This window comes from Mustela lutreola, chromosome 1 (genome assembly GCF_030435805.1).
Source record: "Mustela lutreola isolate mMusLut2 chromosome 1, mMusLut2.pri, whole genome shotgun sequence".
Classification (NCBI taxonomy): Eukaryota; Metazoa; Chordata; class Mammalia; order Carnivora; family Mustelidae; genus Mustela; species Mustela lutreola.
In genome coordinates this window covers 231,515,974-231,538,238 of record NC_081290.1, presented here as the reverse complement: position 1 = coordinate 231,538,238, position 22,265 = coordinate 231,515,974, and the positions used below count along the sequence as shown (strand labels likewise).

Here is a 22,265-nt window from a genome sequence, read left to right as displayed (position 1 = left end):
GAGGACGATTTTCTCTGGGACTATGTGCCTCCTCTTTGCCTCCCCCTTCCGGCTCCCACTTGGTAGCACCTTCCTGATCCCCTTATCTCTTAAGGCGCTCAGAGAAATGCCCCCCTGCAGGAGCCTTCTGGGAAATGCTACTCTGACTGGCCAGGAACCATGAGTCCAGCAGCCCCGGTAAGGAACAGCCCTCTGGGACAGGAAGAAGGGCCTAGGGTGGAGTGGGTGCCCCTCTCAAATAGGGTTTGGGTCCAAGAGCCCTTCAGGCCCCCCCACAGTCCCTGTTCTCTGAATGACGTCCTAGGTCTGCTCTTAGGTGGGTGCTTATGGGTTTGAGCTATTCAAGGAAGTGATCATGGAGGGGCAGACCCCTCCATGGTGGTAGACACAGAAACAGTCTTCTTTTCCCAGTTGGTCCTCCTGCAATCATTTTATGCCCTAGAAAGATATTTTGAACCCACAAATCAGACCACCTAACTCTTGAAACCCCTACCCCCAATCTCCAGCCACTATAAGAGCTGTAAGAGCTCATAAGAGCCAAGCAAGTCATGAGCCTATCATCCCAGGCTTCGTGTTACATCCTTGCAAACCCTACAGCTCCATCCCTTGCCACTCCCCATGCCCTCCCCATCCCTGCACTCTATTTTCCGAACACACTGAAGTACTGGACATGCTTTTGAACTTTCTGATCAGTGCTCATAGGATTCTCTTAGCTGTCCCCTGGGAAACTCCTACTCATCCCTCAAGGACCCTTTTTAGCCTCCTCGGGAGGCCTTCCCGAACCTCTTGGGCAAAGTGAGACTCCTCTCCCACGGTAAAATCATATCCTGTGCTTACATTTAGCCTCCCCCCACACCAGACTGGAAGCTGGGGAAGGAAGGAGGAAAGGCCTTGTCGGATGCTCGTTTGTGCCCCCAACTGGCGCCCAGTATAGGGCATGGCACAAAATGAGTATTGAGAAAACATGGCAAAACTAGGAGCCTGGCTCCTCCTCGCAACCTTACTTTTTTTAGAGAGCGAGTTCATGATTTTTAGGTAATGTATTTCATGATAAATGAGCCCACAGATATCTTGGCAAAATAAAATTACAGGTGCAGCTTCTCACCTGTGCTCCCGGTCAGCCCAGGGTTACCGCCCAGGAGAAGCCTTGTACAGCTCTAGGGCTGTACTACAAGTACAGCCTGCAGACTGCAAGTCCCAGAAGTCTCGCGGGCGCCCATCTCTCCCCGCCCATCCCCTCTTGGAGGTGGGGCGGGGCCAAAGGGCGGGGCCCAGGGCTAGCCTAGCCCAGGGCACAGCCTGGGGATTGAAATGCCCCAGGCGTTGTGGGGCACACAGAGCGCACGCGCAGCAGGTTGGGTAGCCTCAGCATCAAGTAGCGGCGGTTTTGGCAGCAGCATCCGCAAGAGGTGTGGACAGGTGGGTGCATTCAGGGGAGGCTGGAGAGGGAGTTTGCACCTGACCCTCTGTCTGACCAGTGTTAGGACTTGGAAAAGGGAGGGAGCCGCAGGAGAAGCATGGACAAAGTCAGGCCTTCCTGCTCAGGTGTGCCAGCCCTTACTACGCAGCAACAGGTGTGAGCAGGTGGGGGAGGGGTAGAGGCACCCGCTCGCAAGTACGTCGCCCTCAGAAACAGAGTGAACCTGGATTCCAGTCCAAGCTCCTTCACATACATGGACAAGTCATTTGCTGTCCCTCAGTTTGTCCACCTGTTAAACAGGAAAGATTCTGCCCATCTAATGGAGTTACAGTGGGGACAAAGTGAAGTGGTATAGTATGTGCAGCGATTTCCGAACTTTGCTGCACATTAGAATCCCCTGGGATCTTTAAAGACTCGCCTCCCAGCCCCAGACCTGATTTCGTTGTTATGGAGCATGACCTGGGTATTGAGAGTTTTAAAATCTCCTACAGGTGTGATGGTTAGAAACTGGGACTGCTGGGCGTGAAGGCAGGTGCCCCTGCTTTCTAATCAGGGAGATCTGCATGAGTGATTGAACTTCTCCATACCTGTTTTCTGGTAATAACAGGGATTTTTGTGAGGCTTCAACAAGATAATAGATGCAAACACTGAGAAGCCTGCCTGGCACATAAGGCTCAGGCAATCAGAGCTGCTTTTGAACTATCATTTTACATACTTCATAAATGCCTCAGGTGAGGTGCAAGTGGGAGGGAGGCTTTTCTTATCATGAAAGTCCCTCATTCATTGCCATGATTTTAGTAGTATATGCTGCCAGCATTTCAAAATTCTAGGGTTTCCAACAATGTAAGCGTTCCTCACCCCAGCCTCTACCTGCCTCATAGACATGCCTTCACAGATCTAGAAAAGGAAGCCAGGCAGAAGGGACATGGTCAAGGTTATGGAGCTGAGGTTGGAATCCAGGCTCCCTATTCCCACCCCCACACAATGGGTGGCTGCTCTGCTGACCCCACAAGAACAGTGCTCTCATTATCCTGCTGGAGCAGAGAAGGAGAAGGAGACAAGCAGGCTTGCCCTTGTTTGTTTACGAACACTCCCTTAAAGGTTTCCTCGGTGGCTCCCCCAGGGAGGACCAGGGAGGACAGGGCTGGGGCTTCTCTCTGGGGAACTGCCCGGGGGGCTGCTGGTGAGGCCTGTGTGTCCTCTGGCTCCTCTCACAGGTCCCGCCTGACCCCACCCTGGAAAGTCCTTTTGAAGAAATGGCCCTGGTGAGGGGCGGCTGGCTGTGGAGACAGAGTGAGTGACCCTGGGCCAAATCCTTGTCTGTCTGTACCTTGTCCAGGGGCAGGAGGGGGCAGAAGTGTCTTGTTGGGAATGTCCCAGTGAACCATTCTCCCAAGAAACAAGACCCTCTTTCCCCCCTCTCCTGCTTTGTTCATACTCTTCCCGCTGCTTGGAATGTCCTTCCTATTTCTGACTGCTTGGTAAATGTCCCCTTCTGTGAAGAGCCTTCTCTGACTTTGCCTCTAACCCCTGCTCCAGCCTCTGCTGTAGCACCAACAGTGTAAGCTCCCCACACTGTTCCCAATGCTTCATACATACCTTCGTGATAGCATTAATCCCCCTATAATAGAACCGCCATTACCTGTGGGTCTTACCACTCCCCATACTGGCTCCAGACTGTAGGCTGCTTAAGAGCAGAGGCCGGGTTTGAGGCTCAGCATATCCATAGCACCCTAGCCCAGGGCTGGCCACAGAACAAGGCTTAGAATAAAATGAAAACACCTCTGTGTTTTGGAATCTGTAAAGCTCGAAGAAGCTCCCTATGTCTTTGCCCTTTCTGTTAAGATTTTCAATTATAAAATGGCTGAAGGTAGGGCTCAGGCTTCCAGACCCACCTCTGGCCAGAATTGTGATCTGAACAAGAGCTACCCTGGGTTAGGAGCTCTCCAACGACCCACGACCATACTCACTTCATTCAGTTCAGCAAACACTGAGCCCAGGTCCTCCTGGGTGCTGGGTCCAGTATGGGGAGCTGTGAACCCCACCCCCAGTCTGATAGCTACACAAAAGGCTGTCACACAAGTCGGAGATAAGAGATAAGATGGAGGCTCAGATAAGGAGAGGTCTTTGTCCTTGAAGAAACCTGGGGCTTGGCCTTGGAAGCCCCCAAGGAAGGAATCTGGTTATCATTTACCATTGAACACATTATGGGGTCTCTGTTATGTATTAGGCCCAATGAGAGACACTGGGGGAGCAAGGCAGAAAGAGGCCCTGCCATCATTTCAGGAGGTAGATAGATAAGAAAGGGGGGGTCACAACAGTGGGGGTTGGGGTAAGGGGGGGGTTCCTGCCCGCCTGCAGGCTCTGCTATCAGCCGGCCTAGCAAATGTGGACCATCGCACAGGCTCCATCCTCCGCCGCTGGAAGCGGAACTGGTTCGCCCTGTGGCTGGATGGGACCCTGGGCTACTACCGCGACGAGACTGCACAGGATGAGGAGGACCGTGTGCTCATCCAGTTCAACATCCGCGATATAAAGATTGGCCAAGAGTGCCATGGTGAGAAGCCCTTTCCCCTCTGGCACTGTGACTCTGGCCACTGCCCTCCCACTGTGTCTGTCTGATAACACCTGCATCAGGCTCTTTGCCCCTGCAGAGGGCTTCCACAGACAATGCTTCTAGGCCTCTATCAACGCCAGCTTGTGTGGGTGCGAAATAAGAAATGAGTTCCTTACTGAGTTCCGGCCTTGTGCTGGGCCTGGGTCCTATACTGGGATCACAGAGGTGAGTCTGACACAGTTCCTGTCTTCCAGGTGCCAGGAACTAGATAAAGATGAAAAGGAATAAGGAGGACCAGAGAAGTTCAGTAACTGGCCCAGAGTCACACAGCAAATCTCCTCCACCAAGACTCAGGCCACAATTATAATCGGGTCACTGATAGATGTCTATAACAAGGGCTATAGGCAATGAGGAAAGGCTGAAAGGTTCTAAAGAGTAAAGCAGAATCCCAAAAGAAAGTGTGTGGGAACAAAGGAGGCTGGCAATGTCCTAGAATCAGAACCCAGAGGTCAATTCCTATTCTTGTTTCTATTTTACTGGGGAACCTGGGATCTGTGGTTTGTGGAATCGCCATACGCGTGTGTCTGCCTTTAGATGTGCAGCCCCCAGAGGGCCGGAGCCGAGATGGCCTGCTGACCGTGAACCTGCGGGAGGGCTCCCGTCTCCACTTGTGTGCAGAGACCAAGGATGATGCCATGTGAGTCCTCCTGGAAAGGATAGGGCAGAATGTTGGGGAATGTACCCAGATGCCTCCTCCTGCTGGGCTTTCTGATTCCCAAAGGGTAGGAAGTGGGGAGGGGACAAAGATTGTCAGCAGGGTAGAGGCTGGGCACAGTGCATCTGAATGGCTCACCGTGATTGGTAGTGTACCCAGGAAAGTCCTCACCCAGAATGCGATGGAACCCGCATACTTGCCTGAGGTGCGTGGTCCCCAATCATAGAGAGTCATGTATTTACCTGACAGATGCGCTCTCACTTGGGCTGATACAGAGGATAAGACAGCTAGCTCAGTGACATCCATAAAGGGTCCTCCTTCCCACTGTCTTCTGAAAAGTTTCCTTGGTGGGTGGCCTTCATCTGAGGCACAGACCCAGATCCGCCTAACTGAGGCAGCCCACTATTGTTCCGGGGACACCCCAATGTCAGGTTCAGGTCCACACTGCAGTATGGGGTGTGCCTGCTTCCTCACATTCTTTCCCTTCCTACCCTCTGGCTGAGGGTCAGTCGGCCTTTCCATTGTAGAAGAGAGAAAGAGATTGGGTGTGTGGCAGTGGGGGAAGCTGAGCTCCGGGCACACAAAGCACAGAGCCGCCTTGTCCACCCCAGCCAGGTGCCATGGCAACCAACAAAGGCCTGATTGTCTGGTGTCCACTGGGCCTTCAAGGGCTCTGGGGTCAGAGTGTTGGAGAGCTGTGTTGGTAGATTTGGGGTGTGGAGGTGAGCTGCAATGAGAGGCCCAGCCCAGGCGTGCCAGAATCTGAAGGCCCCTAGGAGACCACCCAAGCCCAGCCATCTATTGTCTAGACAGGAAAACTGGAAGAAGGGAAGGGTGAGGGCTAAGAATGAATTAGGAGACTCCAGCTCCAGTGAGAGCTCTGTTCGTGTGCCTGGGGTGGGAGGGGTGTCACCTCTGTCCATCCAAGAGAGTCAAGAGGCTGGTTGAGGAGGAAAGTAAGGGGCCTACATCTTGGGGCCTGACCTCTCACCTCCCTCCTCATGCTTTGGGGTTTGCTTTGCAGAGCGTGGAAGACGGCACTGCTGGAGGCAAACTCCACCCCGGTGAGCAATCCCATTCTCTCCTTTCTCCTCACCACCCCTTCCTGCCATGGAATCATGGGTGATTCAGACTTGGTCTCCGCCTGCCAGGAGCTCTCAGTTCCCCTAGATGCAAGCGAATAGGTTTGTGTGGACTCAGATGTGCTGAGTCCCGAGTGGAAAAGGACAGAAGACAGACAACTGGTGCTTGGAGGAAAGAGAGAAAGAAGGAGGTGGCTTGTCAGTTGCGCGAAAGGAACCGCCTTTTATTGAGCAGCTATTGTATGCCCAGCATGACACAGGTCCAGTTCTGGCTGCTCACTGCAGTCTTGTGAGGTGGGGATTCTTGTTCCCTCTCTGCAGATGATAAGATTGAGCTTCATTCATCCACACAACAAATATTTACTGAGCTCCTACTATGTGCCAGGCACTGAGCCAAAGGGCAGGGGTCAGAGGTGAACTAAGTTGGGAGGTGTAGGTCCTGCTTTCCTGGACTCAGCCTAGTGTGCAGCCGGATGGGAAGCAACTGGGCACATAGTTCATGATTCTGTTGCAGTCGTGGGAACTGCTCTGACAGGAGGTGCTGCATGCACTCCATGTGACCACCTTGGTGGCCTGATCCTGGTGGGAGTTCAGACAAAGCTAAAGATGAAACCTGAAGGATGGACAGAAATCAGCTGGCTGAAAGGGGTGCAGTGGAGTGAAGGGAACAGCTTTCCAGGCAGAGGAACTGCATGTGCAAAGGCCCTGAAAAAGGTTATGACTTTAGCAAGTTTAAGAACAGAATGAAGGCTGGGGCAGCTGGAGGTTAGGGATGGAGAGCAGGGGAGAGAGCATGGCATGATGGGACGTGTTTCCGACATTGGTTTCTGCCAAGAACACCAGGGGGTCATTGAAAGCTTTTAAGCAGTGGGATGAGATGAACAGATCAGACCAGATTTGTATTTTCAAAAAGATAAGTCTGGCTGGTAGGAACAGACAGCAGAGGGTTAAGAGTAGACGCCAGGAGACTAGTTACTTCTAACCAGGCGGGGGCAGAGTTCTGGTGACTGGCTGGAGGTTTGGACTAAGCTGATAAGGATCTGACATATTTAGGAGGTAGAGTCAATGGAGCTTAGTGATGGATGAAGGTGTGGGTTTGAGGAGCCACCCAAAGCCCACAGCTCAAGGGTGCCCCAATTTGGCCCATCTGCCTGACTCCACATTCAGTGCCTGCTCCTTCTGTCTGTGGCACAGGGGCGCTTGATCTTATCTAGAGAAAAAGGCTGGGGAGAAGTAGCAGGGAAGACGTGATTGTGTTTAGAACCCTTCTTGGGCCTGCATCTACTGAGGGCGGGGCATGGTGCTCCGTGCCTGCCATTGTTTGTACCATTTAATCTCCCAACAGCCTTGGTAGAGTAGGTACTTTGAGTCCCATTTTACAGATAGGGAAGGCGACCTTCAGAGAGGAAGTGACTTAGCCATAGCCTCACAGTCTTAAGTCAGTGGAAGAACCTGTACAGCACCTCGGCCAGTGAGCCGGGGAGGGAAGGGCATCATCTGCAGAAAGAGCTGAGTCAGCAGAGGTGGACAAATGGGGTGTGCACACGTGTGTGTGTGTGTGTGTGTGTGTGCGCGCACGTGTGCAAGGGGCCAGAGTCTGGCCTGGCTGAACCATAAGACATGGAGGAAAAGAAATGGGAGAGCTGACCTCTGAGGAGCAATGAAGGGTATTAAGCATGGAGGACTGTGGCCAGACTTCAGGAAGCAGACCCCAGCTTCTGGGTGGAGGTTGGATCAGAATCTGGGATTGAGGAGGCAGGGGCAGCACTCAGCAGGGTGGAGGTCCCCCTGTTAGCTAACTTGGCTCTGAGCTCCAAATCCCCCCCCATGCAGGCAAATCTGTCCCACCCAAAAGAGGCGGAAGGAGGTGAAGGCTGACCGTCTGTGCTCTGTGACTCTATGAAGCTGCCTTGTCCCTTCTCTGCCTGTGCACCTTCCCGCCACTCTGCTTCCCACAGCTCTCTGCTCTGACCCTCTCTCCACCTCTCACTACCCATGCTTCACACACACCCCTCTGGTCCCTGGGCTTGCTCGAGTAGAATGTGTTTGCACTTCTGTCTCTGTACCAGAGGCTGCCTGGCTCCGATTGTCCATGCCTGCCCGTGGCTGCTCTCCATCCTGTGCTTATGGAGGAGTGACCTGCACTTTGTCCCTCCATGTCCTACAGATTTATACCCCCTCTTGATGGAGACTGTTCCAGGGAACACAGGGCCAGAGACCCAGCCAAGGGCAAGGCTGGAAGGCCAGTGTAGGGGGGAGGTGGGTGGGAAGGTAGATCAGACCTGTTCTGCCCTCCCTGGAGACTGGGAGCCTCAGCAGCCTAAAAGAGGCGAAGTTGAGCTAATTCTGGAGACTCTACAGATCCTTCTCTGTGTATCTTTGGCAAAGTCACTGCCCTCTCTGAGACTCCCTCCATTACCATGGGCTGAAGAGGAAGAGAACAACTCTTCCCCATGACCAGCTGACAGAGGGGGCTGGTAGGGCCTGTTAAAAGCTCTGAGCTTCTCCAGATGTAGAGGGCCTCTGACAGCTCCCTCCCTTCCTCCCCCTTCTTGGGTTTCTGTGGCTTAAGCAGGCCCCAGCTGGAGCCACCGTCCCTCCCAGGAACCGCAGAGTTTGCCCCAAGGTCAGGTGTGTGACCAGCTCGTGGAGCCCCTGTAAGGTTGAGAGGCGGATCTGGGTAAGTGCTGGCTCAGCTCTCCCTGCCTCCATTCTGGCCATGACGATGCGCCTCCAGAACTGGGCCCAGTTGCCTCCCTTCCCTGCTCACAAACATTCCATGGCTCCCTATCACCCACAGGATACCACCCATAGCCCTATTTTCAAGGCCCTCAGGATCTGGCCTGGGCGAGTCTCTTCTACCACATCTCCCTCCCCTGTGCTCCAGGTGCTTTGCTGTTTCTTCTGTTCCCGGCTGTGCCAGACCCATTCCCTCCTCCCAGGCTTTGCATGTGCCATTCTCTCTGTGGAGAAAACTCTTAGTTTCCTTATTCACCTGGCAAACTGATGCTTAGCCTCTAGGAGCCACTTCAAAGGCTGCCCCCTCCTCAGGGAGGACTTCCCAGACCTCCACTCACAGCCTGCTGCACTAAATGCTTAGTATTGTCTTCTTAGGCCTGGGTACAAGTCCCTGTATTTTGGTCTCTATTCTCCCATGAGACCTGGGACTTCCTCCAAGGTAAAGACCAGGTCTAATCAGCTTTGCCCCTAAGGTGTCTAGCACAGTGCTGGGTATCCAACAGGTACTCAATGAGTGCTCAGTGATCGGGACAGTTTTTTGACTCTCCTTATTCCTGGTGCATGGAGCTAGGGCAAAAGTGGGCCTCAGGCAGTGTTCACCAAATGAGCGAATGAGTGAATGACCAATGGGAGGAAGGAGGTGGGAAAACCCTCTGTAATGGCATCACTACCGCATATCATAATTTAGTCCATATTTGTCCCCCTTCCCCACCCCAGAATCTCTGGGAAGCAGTGAGTGGCGGGGGTGGATCCTCTCTCTGTCCCCAGTGTTCAGGAGGGCATGGGGTGGGTGCAGGGGAGGCCCCTCCTCTTACAGCCAACTATGAATTCCTTTCATGGCACAGTGGTGCTCAATGTGGCTCTGCCTTTGAATCAATTCAGGATTTACAAAAAAAAAAAAAAATTCAAGCATTCAGATCCTACCTCTAGATGCTCTAATTCCATAGGTCTGGAGTAGGGCCTTGGAAATCTCTGGTTTAAAAAACTTCAGGTAATATCGATGTGCAGAACCACTGAACTGAAGTGCCAGGCCCACGCAGGTCCGGTTGCATAGACATGGCTCGGCTGGATTCTCATTGTGCCTTAGAATGGGCACTGTGGGCCAGACTGTTCCCATCTGCAGATGTGAAAACTGAGGCTCTGAAAGGCAATATAACTGGACCAGGTCACTTGATTCATCAGTGGCAGGACTAGGACTTCTATCCTAGCATTCTGAGTCCTCCCCATTGCCTGAATGAGGATATAAGTGTTTTAGGCGTCCCCGTGTTTAAAGCGGGGATGCCTAAAAATGGGATTTAAAAAGCTGTAAACCAAGTAAGAAGACCTTTTCTGAGGGAAAGGTTGTATTTGTATGTGGCCCCCTGATTGGCTGACCCTGTACTTGCAAAAGGGGCTGGGCTTTCAGGGAGGGAGAGGATCAGGGATTAAGGCCTTAGGTTCTATCCATGAGGTCTCCGGAGGATCCCCTGCCCTGTTGCCAGGCGACCCGCCTGAGTTTTCCTCTGGGCCTCCCAAGACCAGAGGGTAGAAACAGGTGCCGCAAGGGGTATGAGGTGGTGTTTCCACTCTCTCCAAGGCCCAACTGCTCCCTTGGCTCACTGTGCAGCTACTGGCAGGTGCAGGCTCTAGACCTCAAGTCCTCTACAAATAAAAGAGGGGATCTGGGTGCTTGGCTCTCTGTAGGCCCTTCTAGGCATGGAGCTCAGATTCTGGCCACCCTCTATTAGAAAGCCCAATTGGATCACTTTAGGGGAGAGCACAGAGAGGGAAGTCTTGAGACTGAGCGTTGATTGTCTGAACCTCCTGCATTTCCCTGGGACTGGTCATTGTCTCTAACTTGAGGCTGGACTTAGAGCTGGGTGACTCGCTGTTATTTGACTCACTTGAGATTAATTCAATCCATTAGACACCTATCATGTTCAGAGACATGATTAGACCTTTCTTTATGGGGTTGGGGGGGGTGTCTCCCAGTCTGATGGGAGACATACACACTCGCAGGGATACAAACAATGACACTGTAGAGTGACTGGTGCTGTCTAAGGGGAGTCTAAGGGTCCGATCAGAACCTCAGGTTCAGGGAGGGTGATACTTGGGTTCAGTCTGAAAGAGAGGTTAGACATGGAAATTTGAAATCACAGGTATGCTTGGAGAACTCCCCTTTATAGCCAAACTTTTTTTAAAAAATTCATTCATTTGAGAGAGAGAGACCACAAGTGGGCAGTAGGCAGAGGGAGAGGGACAAGCAGATTCCCTGAAGTCAGATGCTTAACCGACTGAGCCACCCATGTGCCCCCCATAGCCAAAACTTTTTTTTTTCTTTTTAGATTTTGTTTATTTGACAGAGATCACAGATAGGCAGAGAGGCAGGCAGAGAGAGAGAGGAAGGGAAGCAGACTGCCTGCTGAGCAGATAGCCCAATGTGGGGCAGGATCCCAGGACCCTGGGATCATGACCTGAGCTGAGGCTTTAACCCACTGAGCCACCCAGATGCCCCTACAGCTAAACTCTTGCAAGAGTTGTCATGACATGTTGATTCCATCCTCCACCTCTCAATCATTCTTCAACTCTCCATAGCCTAGATTCTTTTTTTTTTTTAAAGATTTTATTTATTTATTTGACAGAGAGAAATCACAAGTAGGCAGAGAGGCAGGCAGAGAGAGAGGAGGAAGCAGGCTCCCTGCTGAGCAGAGAGCCTGATGCGGGACTCGATCCCAGGACCCTGAGATCATGACCTGAGCTGAAGGCAGCGGCTTAACCCACTGAGCCACCCAGGCGCCCTCCATAGCCTAGATTCTTATCCCAACCATGCCACTGTAAAATGTTTTTTTCAAGGTTACCCACAACTTCCAAGTTGCCAAAACCAATGGCCTAATCTCTTGGCATTGGCCAAAAAGATGGATAGAAGAGCATATTTAGAAGTTAAAATCATGAGACCTGCCTGGTAGCTGTTGTGATGTGGAAGACAAGTGTGCCAACCTGATGTCTTGGTTTGAATGCATGGTGGTGGCATGTAGAGAAAAGCACTTATAGAAGAACAAGTTTGGGAGATGCAAAGGTGATGACATCACTTTGGGATTGGAATTTAAGACACCTAGACTTCTAAAGGGAGTTGGACCATTCAGGTGTGACACCCAGTTAGAGATATAATGTGGAAGGGGGGGCTAAGAAGACCAGGAGAGAAGGGGACCTACCCCCTCTCCAGATCTGCTCCCCTTGGGATAAATGAGGGGCTTGGATTCAGACCTTCCATTTAATTCAGCATATATTTATTGGTTCTTGCTATGTATTAGGCCCTGCATGTAACAGAAATTAATCAGAGTCCTTGCTTATAAGTAGCTCACATTTGGTGTTCAGGCAGGGAAGGCCAGGAGGAAAGATAGGGGGAAAAGGCACTAGCAGAGTCCATAGAGAACTCAGGAAGAAAGGATTTTTTCTGAAACCAGAGGGCTTCCTGGAGTGGGTGGCTTTTGAGTTAGGCTTTGAGGGGTTGATAAAATACTAATGAAGGGACTGCATGCATATCTCCCTCCCAGAGATAGCAATGACCACTCTTTTCTGAGCCCCCATCCCCAGCTCTGTGGTAATGTGAAGATAATAGTGTCTGCAGTAAGGACTAGAGGAAGTAACACATGTGGACACCTCCCTCAGGGCCTGGTACATGATAGATGCTTGATGATACTTTACTTTACATCCCTACCCTTCCTTTCCTTTCCTTTCTCCCCAACCTTTTACTTCTGGGCCTGGGGCTTGGCCAGATGCCCCACCCCATGATGAGGAGAGTAGAGAAATCCACTGGATTTCTCCAAAAGGGCCACTGGAGAGCGCTAGCAAATAGTAGATTGTGTATGGAAGTTGGGAGTCATGGAGAATTTTTATTTATGAGAGTGCTAACTAGGAGGCCAGGGCAGGAAAATGGAATCACTGGGAGCTGGATGTAGGGGCTAAAATTTTAGAGGACAAGGATCATGGACCATGTGGAGGAGGCAGGGCCTCTTTCCATGAGCTTGCTGGTTCCTAGGGAACCATTTCTAAACTTGGGGAAGCGGTTTTGTGGGTCCAGAAGGACCTAAGCCGGGTGTGTTGGGGAAGAGACCAAACCGGGGACAGAGTTCCCAGGCAGTTAACCCAGTCGAGCTCCTCAGGTGCGTGTCTACAGCCCGTACCAGGACTACTATGAGGTGGTACCCCCCAACGCGCATGAAGCCACATATATCCGCAGCTACTACGGACCGCCCTATGCAGGTAAGTACCCCACCTGGTCCGCCCCCTCCCCCATTCCAGTGCCAAGCCCCACTCTTGTAATGACCACGGATTTTCTCAGGCGGGACCCTCCACTGGGCCCTCCCCAACCGGAAATTCGAAATCTCGCGTGGACCAGCGGCCCCCACACTCCATAGATCTGACCTTTCCTCTCAAGGCCGGCCCTTTTTCAAGGGCTGTGCTGCAGTACCCGTTTCTGAGCTCGTCCCGACCCCTGGTGGCTAAACGTGGGAACGACCGCCTCCCGCCCGAAGGGCTGGTCAGTTGGGAAAGCCTACCGTTGAGTGTGTCAAGGATGTTCTTAAAGATCCCGGAGTTTTCTCGCTGTTGCACCCTAGACCCGCAGCCTCAGAATGTCCGTAGCAGATTTAAGGCTTGTAAGCCCTGGGGAAAGAGTGCAAGTCCTTTCCAAATCAAGGCCTCAGTTTCTCCAACTGAGTTGTAGGAGAGTGGGCTCAGCCCCTTGTCCTGGGTTGGGTGTGAGTCTAGGGGAGGAGAGGGACAAAGATCTCTCTGCTCCTAAGTCCCCAGCCCTCACGGCTCTCTCCACAGGCCCTGGCGTGACGCACGTGGTAGTGCGGGAGGATCCCTGCTACAGCGCTGGAGCTCCACTGGCCATGGGCATGCTTGCCGGGGCTGCCACAGGTGCAGCCCTCGGCTCGCTCATGTGGTCGCCCTGCTGGTTCTGACCCCTGGGACTCAGAGTGTGGACCCTGCGCATAGACCAACAAACCCCTGTTATTACTTAACCCCACCCATCGCTACTCTAAGCTCTGCCGTACTTTGGCTCCTTCTTCTCCATTGGCCGCTTCTGGACTTGGATCATCCATCCCACTGCCCAACACTATACTGGAAGAAGCTATCATCCTAGGCACAAACATAGCTCAAAATCCTTGTATCTCCTGCCGACACCCCAGAATTTTGTTATAGACATATATGGACAGGTTTCCTGCAAATATACTAAGATATAGAAAACACAGCTCATGTGACTTCAAAGTCCCACGTGCTGAGACACTGGAGTCAGATTCTTTCCTCCAGCTGCTCCAGGGTTTGTAGGAAAAACAGAAGTAAATAAACACTTGACAAGGCAGACATCCATCCTTTGGCCCATGAAGGTAAAAGCAGACAAAGGTAGGCTAGGAGTAGGGTTGTTGGCAAGAGTGCAGAGCAGTAAATATCTTGGCATGTCCAAGGACTTAAGAGTTCATTTAGGCTGAGGTGAGGACTGGGATCAGATCATGATGGACCTCTAGGCTAAAGAGCTTGCTGGATAAAGGCGAGATGTAAGCTCTTTGAAGGGAAGTTTCAGGATTGTGCCTATCATGAATATATTGCCTGTTTTGCTAATATTGATACATACTCAAATCCAAAACACTCTCTGAAGTTAGCTCCATCCTTTCTACTATCAGCTTCCTGGGTCCCTTGTTCTTTCAGTGCTCAGAAAACATCTATTCCCTATGTTAGGCTGCCTGGGGCAGCAATCGAGCTGAACCTGGGGTCTTCTTGCTGGGGGGCAGATGAGCTCTGTTTGGAACCTCCAGCCCTAGGATGGTGCCTCCATCAGGAAATGCATTCCTGGTCCCCAGGAACTTGGACCTGTCTCCATAGCTGTGGCTGTCAACCATCTCAGGCTTTGTCTTTTCCTTCACTCTGGGGGAGATGGCAGTATTCACCTATTGGGCCTGATCCACTGGGAAGCCTCACACGTGCCTTCCTGTCAGGTGGCCCAGCAGTCTCTCCATTTGGCTTGCTTCCAATTTCTTTTCCCATTCTGTACTAATAGAAGTGCTAACATTCCTGGCCAGTAGCCAGAGTAGCCTGCTAAAGTTCCCTTGTAAACAGGGGCTCCAATGGCCCTGCGGCAGAGACTAATAAAGATGTGATTGGCTCTAGTCCTGGCTCTGGCTTTTTTATCTATAAACCACATCCTGGCCCCGCCCTAGGGGCCTTGTTCCCCCTGGGACATCTCAGTGACTCAGCACCTACTAGTGCCTTCTTTGGTGTACTGGGAATAATGTGTAGATTCTGCGGGCAAGTAGAACTGGTGACAGCACATTAACTGAGCATTTTGGGGGCAACTCACTTAGCCTTTCTGAATCTTGCTTTTCTCACGCATAGATAAGGTGGTAGGTTGAACATGGCCATTCCCAAGGGCTCAAAGGGAGAGGCTGTATCCGGGTCTCTGCCATCTGATCTGTTGGGTGATCCAGGTTTTGCCCTGTCTGCTGAGAGTCTGGTGGTGTAGAGGTCTTTTCCAGTAGGTTCCCATCCTTCTAGAGGTGAGCCAATGAGTTAGTCTCACAGAAAGGTGTCTAGGGAAGGAAACACAACCATCTTGCATCAGGCCTTTTAAGGCTGCAAGTAACAGAAACCCCCTGCTCAAACTGATTTAAGCCAAAAAAGGGAAAGCACTGAGTTATATAACTGAGAAGTCCAGAAACTGTTTGATGCAGGGATTCAAACAGTGTCCCTCAGACTTTGTTTTCATCTTTACAGCCATAGGGCTGCCTCATTCAAAGTTTCCAGTGACATTCAGCAGCTCTAGACTAATGCCCTTCTGGGGTCAAGTCTAGCCAAGAGAGAGCTCTTCTTCCTCCAACAGTATGAACAAAAGTCCTAGGACTGAAGGACCTTAGCCCAAATTGGGTCCTGTGGTCATCCATAAGCTATGGTGATCTGGAAAAGACAGCCTAAAACAACAAGGCTTAGAACAAGGGTGGAGTAGTGTGCCAAAATAAGTTTGGGGCATCGTTGCCAGAAGTAGGATGAACAGATAAGAACTAAGTGGCAAAAGCATAGGGTGTCTACTCCAGCCATATCCCCAGAGACGCCAACTTAAAGGGAGGCATTAACACCAATGATTCAATGAGGTAAGGTAAGTGAGGACCATGGCAGAGTGGGAGCTCTGAGGAGAGGTATCCCAACTCTGCCAAGGAAATGGGAAAGCTCTGGGACAGGAAGTAGAAACTTAGGATGAGCCTTGAAGGATGAGTAGGAGTTTGCCAAGCAGGGAAGGGAGGGAGAGTTTTTCACACTGAAAGAACACATGGAAAAATGGCATGAGCAATGGCCTTAGAAGACATTGGGTCTTGAGAACACTGTGAAGTTGTCAGTCTGATGTCACAGATTGCATGGTGAGGATGGATGGTAGATGAGTCCCTATTAAAGAGAATCTCCCACAGCTCGGTTAAGGGCTCTTTGTTCCCCTATAGCCTCGGGGCTACCATTTATCATAATCTTGATGATGCCCTGGTTCTTTCCACCCACCCCACTGAACAGGGCAAGACAAACACAAATGGATGCTTCAGGTGCAGTTTGTTTCAAAATCTCTCCACCAACAGGATGATAGCATGATTTTTTTTTTTTTTAAAGATTTTATTTATTTGACAGAGATCACAAGTACACAGAGAAGCAGGCAGAGAGAGAGGAGGACGCAGGCTCCCGCGGAGCAGAGAGCCCGATGTGGGGCTCGATCCCAGGACCCTGGGATCATGACCTGAGCCGAAGGCAGAGGCTCTAACCCGCTGAGCCACCCAGGCGCCCCGATAGCATGATTTTTTAATCTTCCAACTGTTCAGTAGATAATTATTAAATTATTCACACATAGATTAAGACAAACATTCTCAGAAAACACAGTCTGACCTAGAAGTGGCTTATGGGCCACATCTGGCTCACATATTCTTTTGTTTGGTCAATACAGTGTATTTGAGAAGTTTGGAATTAAAATGTGATACCACTACATACCTACCTAAATGGCTAAAGGTGAAAAAGATAGACAACAGTAAGTACTGCTGTAGAGCAAATCGAAATCTCACATGAGTGTAAATTGGCACAATTGCTTTGGAAACTATTCGGTAGAGACAAATACATGCATACCTTATAATCCATCGATTATACTCCTCAGGTACACCAAACAGAAATGTGTACATGTTTACCAAAAAACAGTAAGTGCAAAAGTATAAAAGCAGTGGAAAAAACCTCAAATTCTAGATCCACCTGGATCTATGATATGTTCTATTCACAAATTGGAATATTCAATGAGAATTAATTACCCATAAGTATACGCAAAATTGGGAGTGAATCCAAAAAATAAAACAAGGAGAGTGGAGGGGAGGTGGGAAAATAGAGTTTATACTGTGGCAAGTTTTCTGTATTTTATGTGAAGTACTACAATATTATGTGTATTCTGGTAAGTCAAAGATGCACACTGGAAAAAACAAGTGTTGGTGAGAATGTGGAGAAAAAGTAACCTTCATGCACTGCTGGTGCAAATGCAAATTAGTGCAGCCACAGTGGAAGACAGTATGGAGTTTCCTTAAAAAGTTAAACAGAACTACCCTATGATCCAGTAATCACACTACTGGCTATTACCCAAAGAATACAAAACACTAATTCAAAGGGATACAGGTACCCCCATGTTTGTTGCAGCATTATTTACAATAGCCAAACTATGGGAGCAGCCCAGGTGTCCATTGGTAGACAAATGGATATAGAAGATGTGGTATATATATGCAATGGAGTATTACTCAGCCATAAAAAAGGGAAATGTTGCTATTTGCAATGACACGGATGGATCTAGAGAGTATAATGCTAAGAGAAATAAGTTAGAGAAAGGCAAATACCATAGGATTTCACTCATATGTGGAATTTAAGAAACCAAACAAAGGAAAAAAGAGACAAACTGAAAACAAGACTCGTAACTATAGAGAACAAACTGATGGTTATCAGAGGAGAGGTAGGTGGGGGTGATTGGTGAAATAAATGATGGGGACTAAAGAGTATGCTTATCATGATGGGCACTGAGTAATGTACTGAATTGCTGAATCACTGTATTATATAACTGAAACTAATATAACACTGTATGTTAATGATACTGAAATTAAAATTAAAACTTAATAAAAAAAGATGCACATTGGAATCCTATAGCAACCATTGAAAATATAATGCAAGGAGGATAAGAAAAAATGTCAGTAGAGGAATTAAAAAATAGATCCAGCGAATAGATAACAAATACCAAAATGGCAGACCTAAATCCAAACACATTAATAATTACATTAAATATAAGTGGACAAGATATACATTAAGGGGTACCTGCATGGCTCAGTCAGTTAAGCGTCTGCCTTTGGCTCAGGTTGTGGTAGGAGTTAACTTACAGATGTAACAACAACAAAAAACTGGTAGAAGGAAACAATACAGACGCACAGAGATAAATGAAATAGAGTATAGAAAATAAAATAGAGAAATACAATGAAACCAAAAGTTGGTTCTTTGAGGTCAACAAAATTGACAAACCTTTAGCTAAGGAAAAAAAAAAAACCTCATGAAAAAAAGAGGAAAGACTCAAATTACTAAACTCAGAAATGAAACTGGGGACCTCACTACCAAATATACAGAAATAAAAACAATTATATAAGAATACAGTGAATAATTATATTCAAAAAAATTGGATGACCAAGAGAAAATTGGCAAATTCCACACAGACTATCCAACAATTCATAAAGAGAAAGAAAATTTGACTAGATCTATGACATAAGTAGATCAAATCAGTGATCAAAAAACCTTCCAATAGGGACACCTGGGTGGCTCAGTTGGTTAAGCGGCTGCCTTCGGCTCAGGTCATGATCCCAGCGTCCTGGGATCGAGTCCCACATCGGGCTCCTTGCTTGGCAGGGAGCCTGCTTCTCCTTCTCCCTCTGCCTCTGCCTGCCACTCTGTCTGCCTGTGCTTGCTCTCGCTTCTCTCTCTATGGCAAATAAATAAATAAAATCTTTAAAAAAAAAAAACAAAAACAAAAAAAACCTTCCAATAAGGAAAAGCCCAGAACTAGATGGCTTCAGTGGTGAATTCTATCAAACATTTAAAGAATTATTTAACTCAAAATGGATAAGGACCTAAATGTTAGACCCGAAACCATAAAAATTCTAAAAGAGACTGTAGGCAGTTATTTCTCTGACATTGACCACTGCAACATATTTCTAGATAGGTTTCCTGAGGCAAGGGAAACAAAAGAAAAATAAACTATTGGGACTACATCAAAATAAAATGCTTCTGTACAACAAAGGAAACAATCAACAAAACCAAAAGACAACCTACTGAATGGGAAAAGACATTTGAAATGACATATCCAATAAAGGATTAGTATCCAAAATATGTAAAGTACTGGGGCACCTGGGTGGCTCAGTGGGTTAAAGCCTCTGCCTTCAGCTCAGGTCATGGTCTCAGGGTCCTGGGATCGAGCCCCACATCGGGCTCTCTGCTCAGCCAGGAGCCTGCTTCCTCCTCGCTCTCTCTCTGCCTGCCTCTCTGCCTCCTTGTGATCTGTCAAATAAATAAATAAAATATTAAAAAAAAAAACCAAAATATGTAAAGTACTTACAAAACTCAACACTAAAAAACTCCAAATAATCCAGTTAAAAATGGGCAGAAGAAAGGAACAGATATTTCCCCAAAGAAGACACATAGATGGCCAAAAGAAATGTGAAAAACTGCTCAACACCACTTATCATCAGGGAAATGCAAATCAAAACCATAATGAGATATCACCTCACACCTATCAGAATGACTAAAATCAAAAACACAAAAAAGTGTTGGTGAGGATGTGGAGAAAAAGGAACACTCGTGCACTGCTGGTGGGAATGCAAACTGGTGCAGCTACCATGGAAAACAGTAAGGCGCTTTCTCAAAAAGTTAAAAACAGAACTACCCTCTGACCCAATAATCACACCACTGGCTATTTACCCAAAGAATACAAAAACACCAATTCAAAGGGATACAGTACCCTTATGTTTATTGCAGCATTATTTACAACAGCCAAACTATGGAAGCAGCCTAAGTGTCCACTGATTGTTTAAAAAAGATGTGGTACACATACACAATGGAATATTACTCAGTCATAAAAAAAAAGAATGAAATGTTGCCACTTGCAATATGGATGGATCTAGAGAGTATAATGTTAAGTGAAATAAGTCAATCACAAGGGCGCCTGGGTGGCTCAGTTGGTTGAGCATCTCACTCTTGGTTTCAGCTTAGGTTGGGATCTTGGGGTGGTGGGATCAGGCCCTGCATCATCTCCATGCTTGGCGCAGAGTTTGCTTGGTAATCTCTCCCTCGCCTTCTGCCCCTCCCCCACTCATGCTCTCAAATAAATAAATAAATATCCTTTTAAAAAAGTCAGAGAAAGACAAATACTATATGATTTCACTCATATGTGGAATTTTTTTTTAAAGATTTTATTTTTATTTGTCAGAGAGAGAGACGGAGAGAGAGCGAGCATAGGCAGACAGAGTGGTAGGCAGAGACAGAGGGAGAAGCAGGCTCCCTGCCGAGCAAGGAGCCCGATGTGGGACTCGATCCCAGGACACTGGGATCATGACCTGAGCCGAAGGCAGCTGCTTAACCAACTGAGCCACCCAGGTGCCCCTCATATGTGGAATTTAACAAAACAAAGAAAAAAACAGACAAACCAGAAACAGACTCCTAACTATAAAGAACAAAGTGAGGTTTCCCTTAAGATCAGAAAGAAGACAGAATGTCCACTTTTGTCACTTGTATTCAACATAGCACTGGGAGTTGTAACCAGAGGAATTAGGCTAGAAAAATAAATAAAAGGCATCCAAATCAGAATTGAATAAATCATCTCTGTTTACAGATGACAAGATCTCACACATCTGGTGCACCTGGGTGGCTCAGCAGGTTAAGCCTCTGCCTTCAGCTCAGGTCATGATCTCAGGGTCCTGGGATCGAGCCCTGCATTGGGTTCTTTGCTCAGCGGGGAGCCTGCTTCCCCCCCCCCCTCTATGCCTGCCTCTCTGCCTACTTGTGATTTATCAAATAAATAAATAAAATCTTTAAAAAAAACCCTCATACATCTGACCCTGAACAACACAGGTTTGAACTGCATGGGTCCACTTACATGGAGATTTTTTTCAAATAAATACAGTACAGTACTGTAAATGTATGTTCTCTTCCTTATGATTTTAACATTTTCTTTTCTCTAGCTTACCTTAAGACTACAACATATAATACAAAACAACATGCAAAATATGTTAATTGGTTGTTTATGTTATTGGTATGGCTTCTGGTCAACAGTATTCATAGTTAAGTTTTTGGGGATTCAAAAGTTGTATGTAGACTTGTTTTAATTCCAGTTTCATTAATATAGTATTCTATTGGTTTCAGGTGTACAACAGAGTGATTCAAAAATTTTGTATACCACCCATTGCTCATCACCACAAGGGCACTCCTTAATCCCTATCACCTGTTTCACCCACTACCCCACCCGCCCCCCCCTCTGGTAACCATCAGTTTGTTCTCTATAGTTAAGAGCCTGTTTTGTCTTTTTGTTTCTTAAATTCTACATATAAGTGAAATCGTATGGTATTTGTCTTCCTCTGACTAATTTCACTTAGCATTTTATTCTCTAGTTCCATTTGTTGGAAATGGCAAGATTTCATTCTTTTTATGGCTGAGTAATATCCCACTGTATGTGTATACATATATATATCTTACATATCACTTTTTTTAAAGAAAGATTTTATTTGACAGAGATCACAAATAGGTAGAGAGAGAGAGGGAAGCAGGCTCCCTGTTAAGCAGAGAGCCTGATGCAGGGCTCGATCCCAGGACCCTGGGATCATGACCTCAGCCAAAGGCAGAGGCTTTAACCCACTGAGCCACCCAGGTGCCCCTACATATCACTTCTTTATCCATTTATCTATCAATGGACACTTAGGCTGCTTCCATAGTTTGGCTCTTGTGAATAATGCTGCTATAAACACAGGGGTACCTGTAGCTCTTTGAATTAATGTTTTTGTATTCTTTGGGTAACTAGCCAGTAGTGTGATTACTGGATCATAGGGTAGTTCTGTTTTTAACTTTTTGAGGAAAACTCCATGCAGTCTTCCACAGTAGCTGCACCAGTTTGCATTCCCACCAACAATGCACAAGGGCTCCTTTTTCTCCACATCCTTGCCAACACTTGTTTCTTATATGCAGATTTTTGAATGCAGAGGAGTCAATGCCCCTAAACCTTAATTGTTCAAGGGTCAGCTGTATGTTAAAACCCTAAATATTCCACAAAAAAATTGTTAGAGCTAATAAAACAAATTTAGCAAAGTTGCAGGATAGAAAATCAACATAAAAATCAGTTGCATTTCACACACTAGCACTGAACAATCCAAAAAGGGAATTAAGAAAAAGATTCCACTTAAAATAGCACCAAAAGGAATAAAATACTTAGGAATAAACGTAACTACCAACTATGTGAAAGACTTGTATGCTGAAAACTACGACACCACTGAAAGAAATTGAAGATATAAATCAATCAATCACTCAATCAATCGATAAAAATATAATTAAAATTGAAGATATACAGATATATAGATATAGATAAAAATAGATATAAATGTGTTTTGTTATGGTCTGAATGTTTTATCTACCTCAAAACTCATACATGGAAATCTTAATCACCCGAAGATGGCATTCCTAGGTGGG

The 22,265-nt window shown here is 47.9% G+C and overlaps 2 protein-coding genes across 4 annotated transcripts in view; one reads left to right on the top strand and one right to left on the bottom strand.

Annotated features, from left to right (window-relative positions):
• FAM168A (family with sequence similarity 168 member A) overlaps nucleotides 1-5,254 on the bottom strand; it is a 242,040-nt gene extending 236,786 nt beyond the window's left edge. The window contains exon 1 of the mRNA XM_059133226.1: nucleotides 4,935-5,254. The gene's annotated coding sequence lies outside the window, so the exon portion shown is untranslated. The remainder of the gene's footprint in view (nucleotides 1-4,934) is intronic.
• Nucleotides 1,263-14,665, top strand: PLEKHB1 (pleckstrin homology domain containing B1). Of its 3 annotated transcripts, none has more exons than XM_059133180.1 (8): nucleotides 1,263-1,419; nucleotides 2,638-2,713; nucleotides 3,825-3,977; nucleotides 4,572-4,674; nucleotides 5,717-5,756; nucleotides 8,350-8,454; nucleotides 12,656-12,755; nucleotides 13,326-14,665. In XM_059133180.1, the coding sequence occupies exons 1-8, from the start codon at nucleotides 1,312-1,314 to the stop codon at nucleotides 13,460-13,462; spliced, it is 822 nt and encodes a 273-aa protein (XP_058989163.1). In that variant the 5' UTR covers nucleotides 1,263-1,311; the 3' UTR covers nucleotides 13,463-14,665. The 3 variants fall into 3 exon arrangements, with proteins under 3 accessions (XP_058989163.1, XP_058989173.1, XP_058989181.1); XM_059133198.1 differs by having other exon boundaries at nucleotides 1,281-1,409; XM_059133190.1 differs by lacking the exon at nucleotides 8,350-8,454.
• Nucleotides 14,666-22,265: the final 7,600 nt, after the last annotated feature.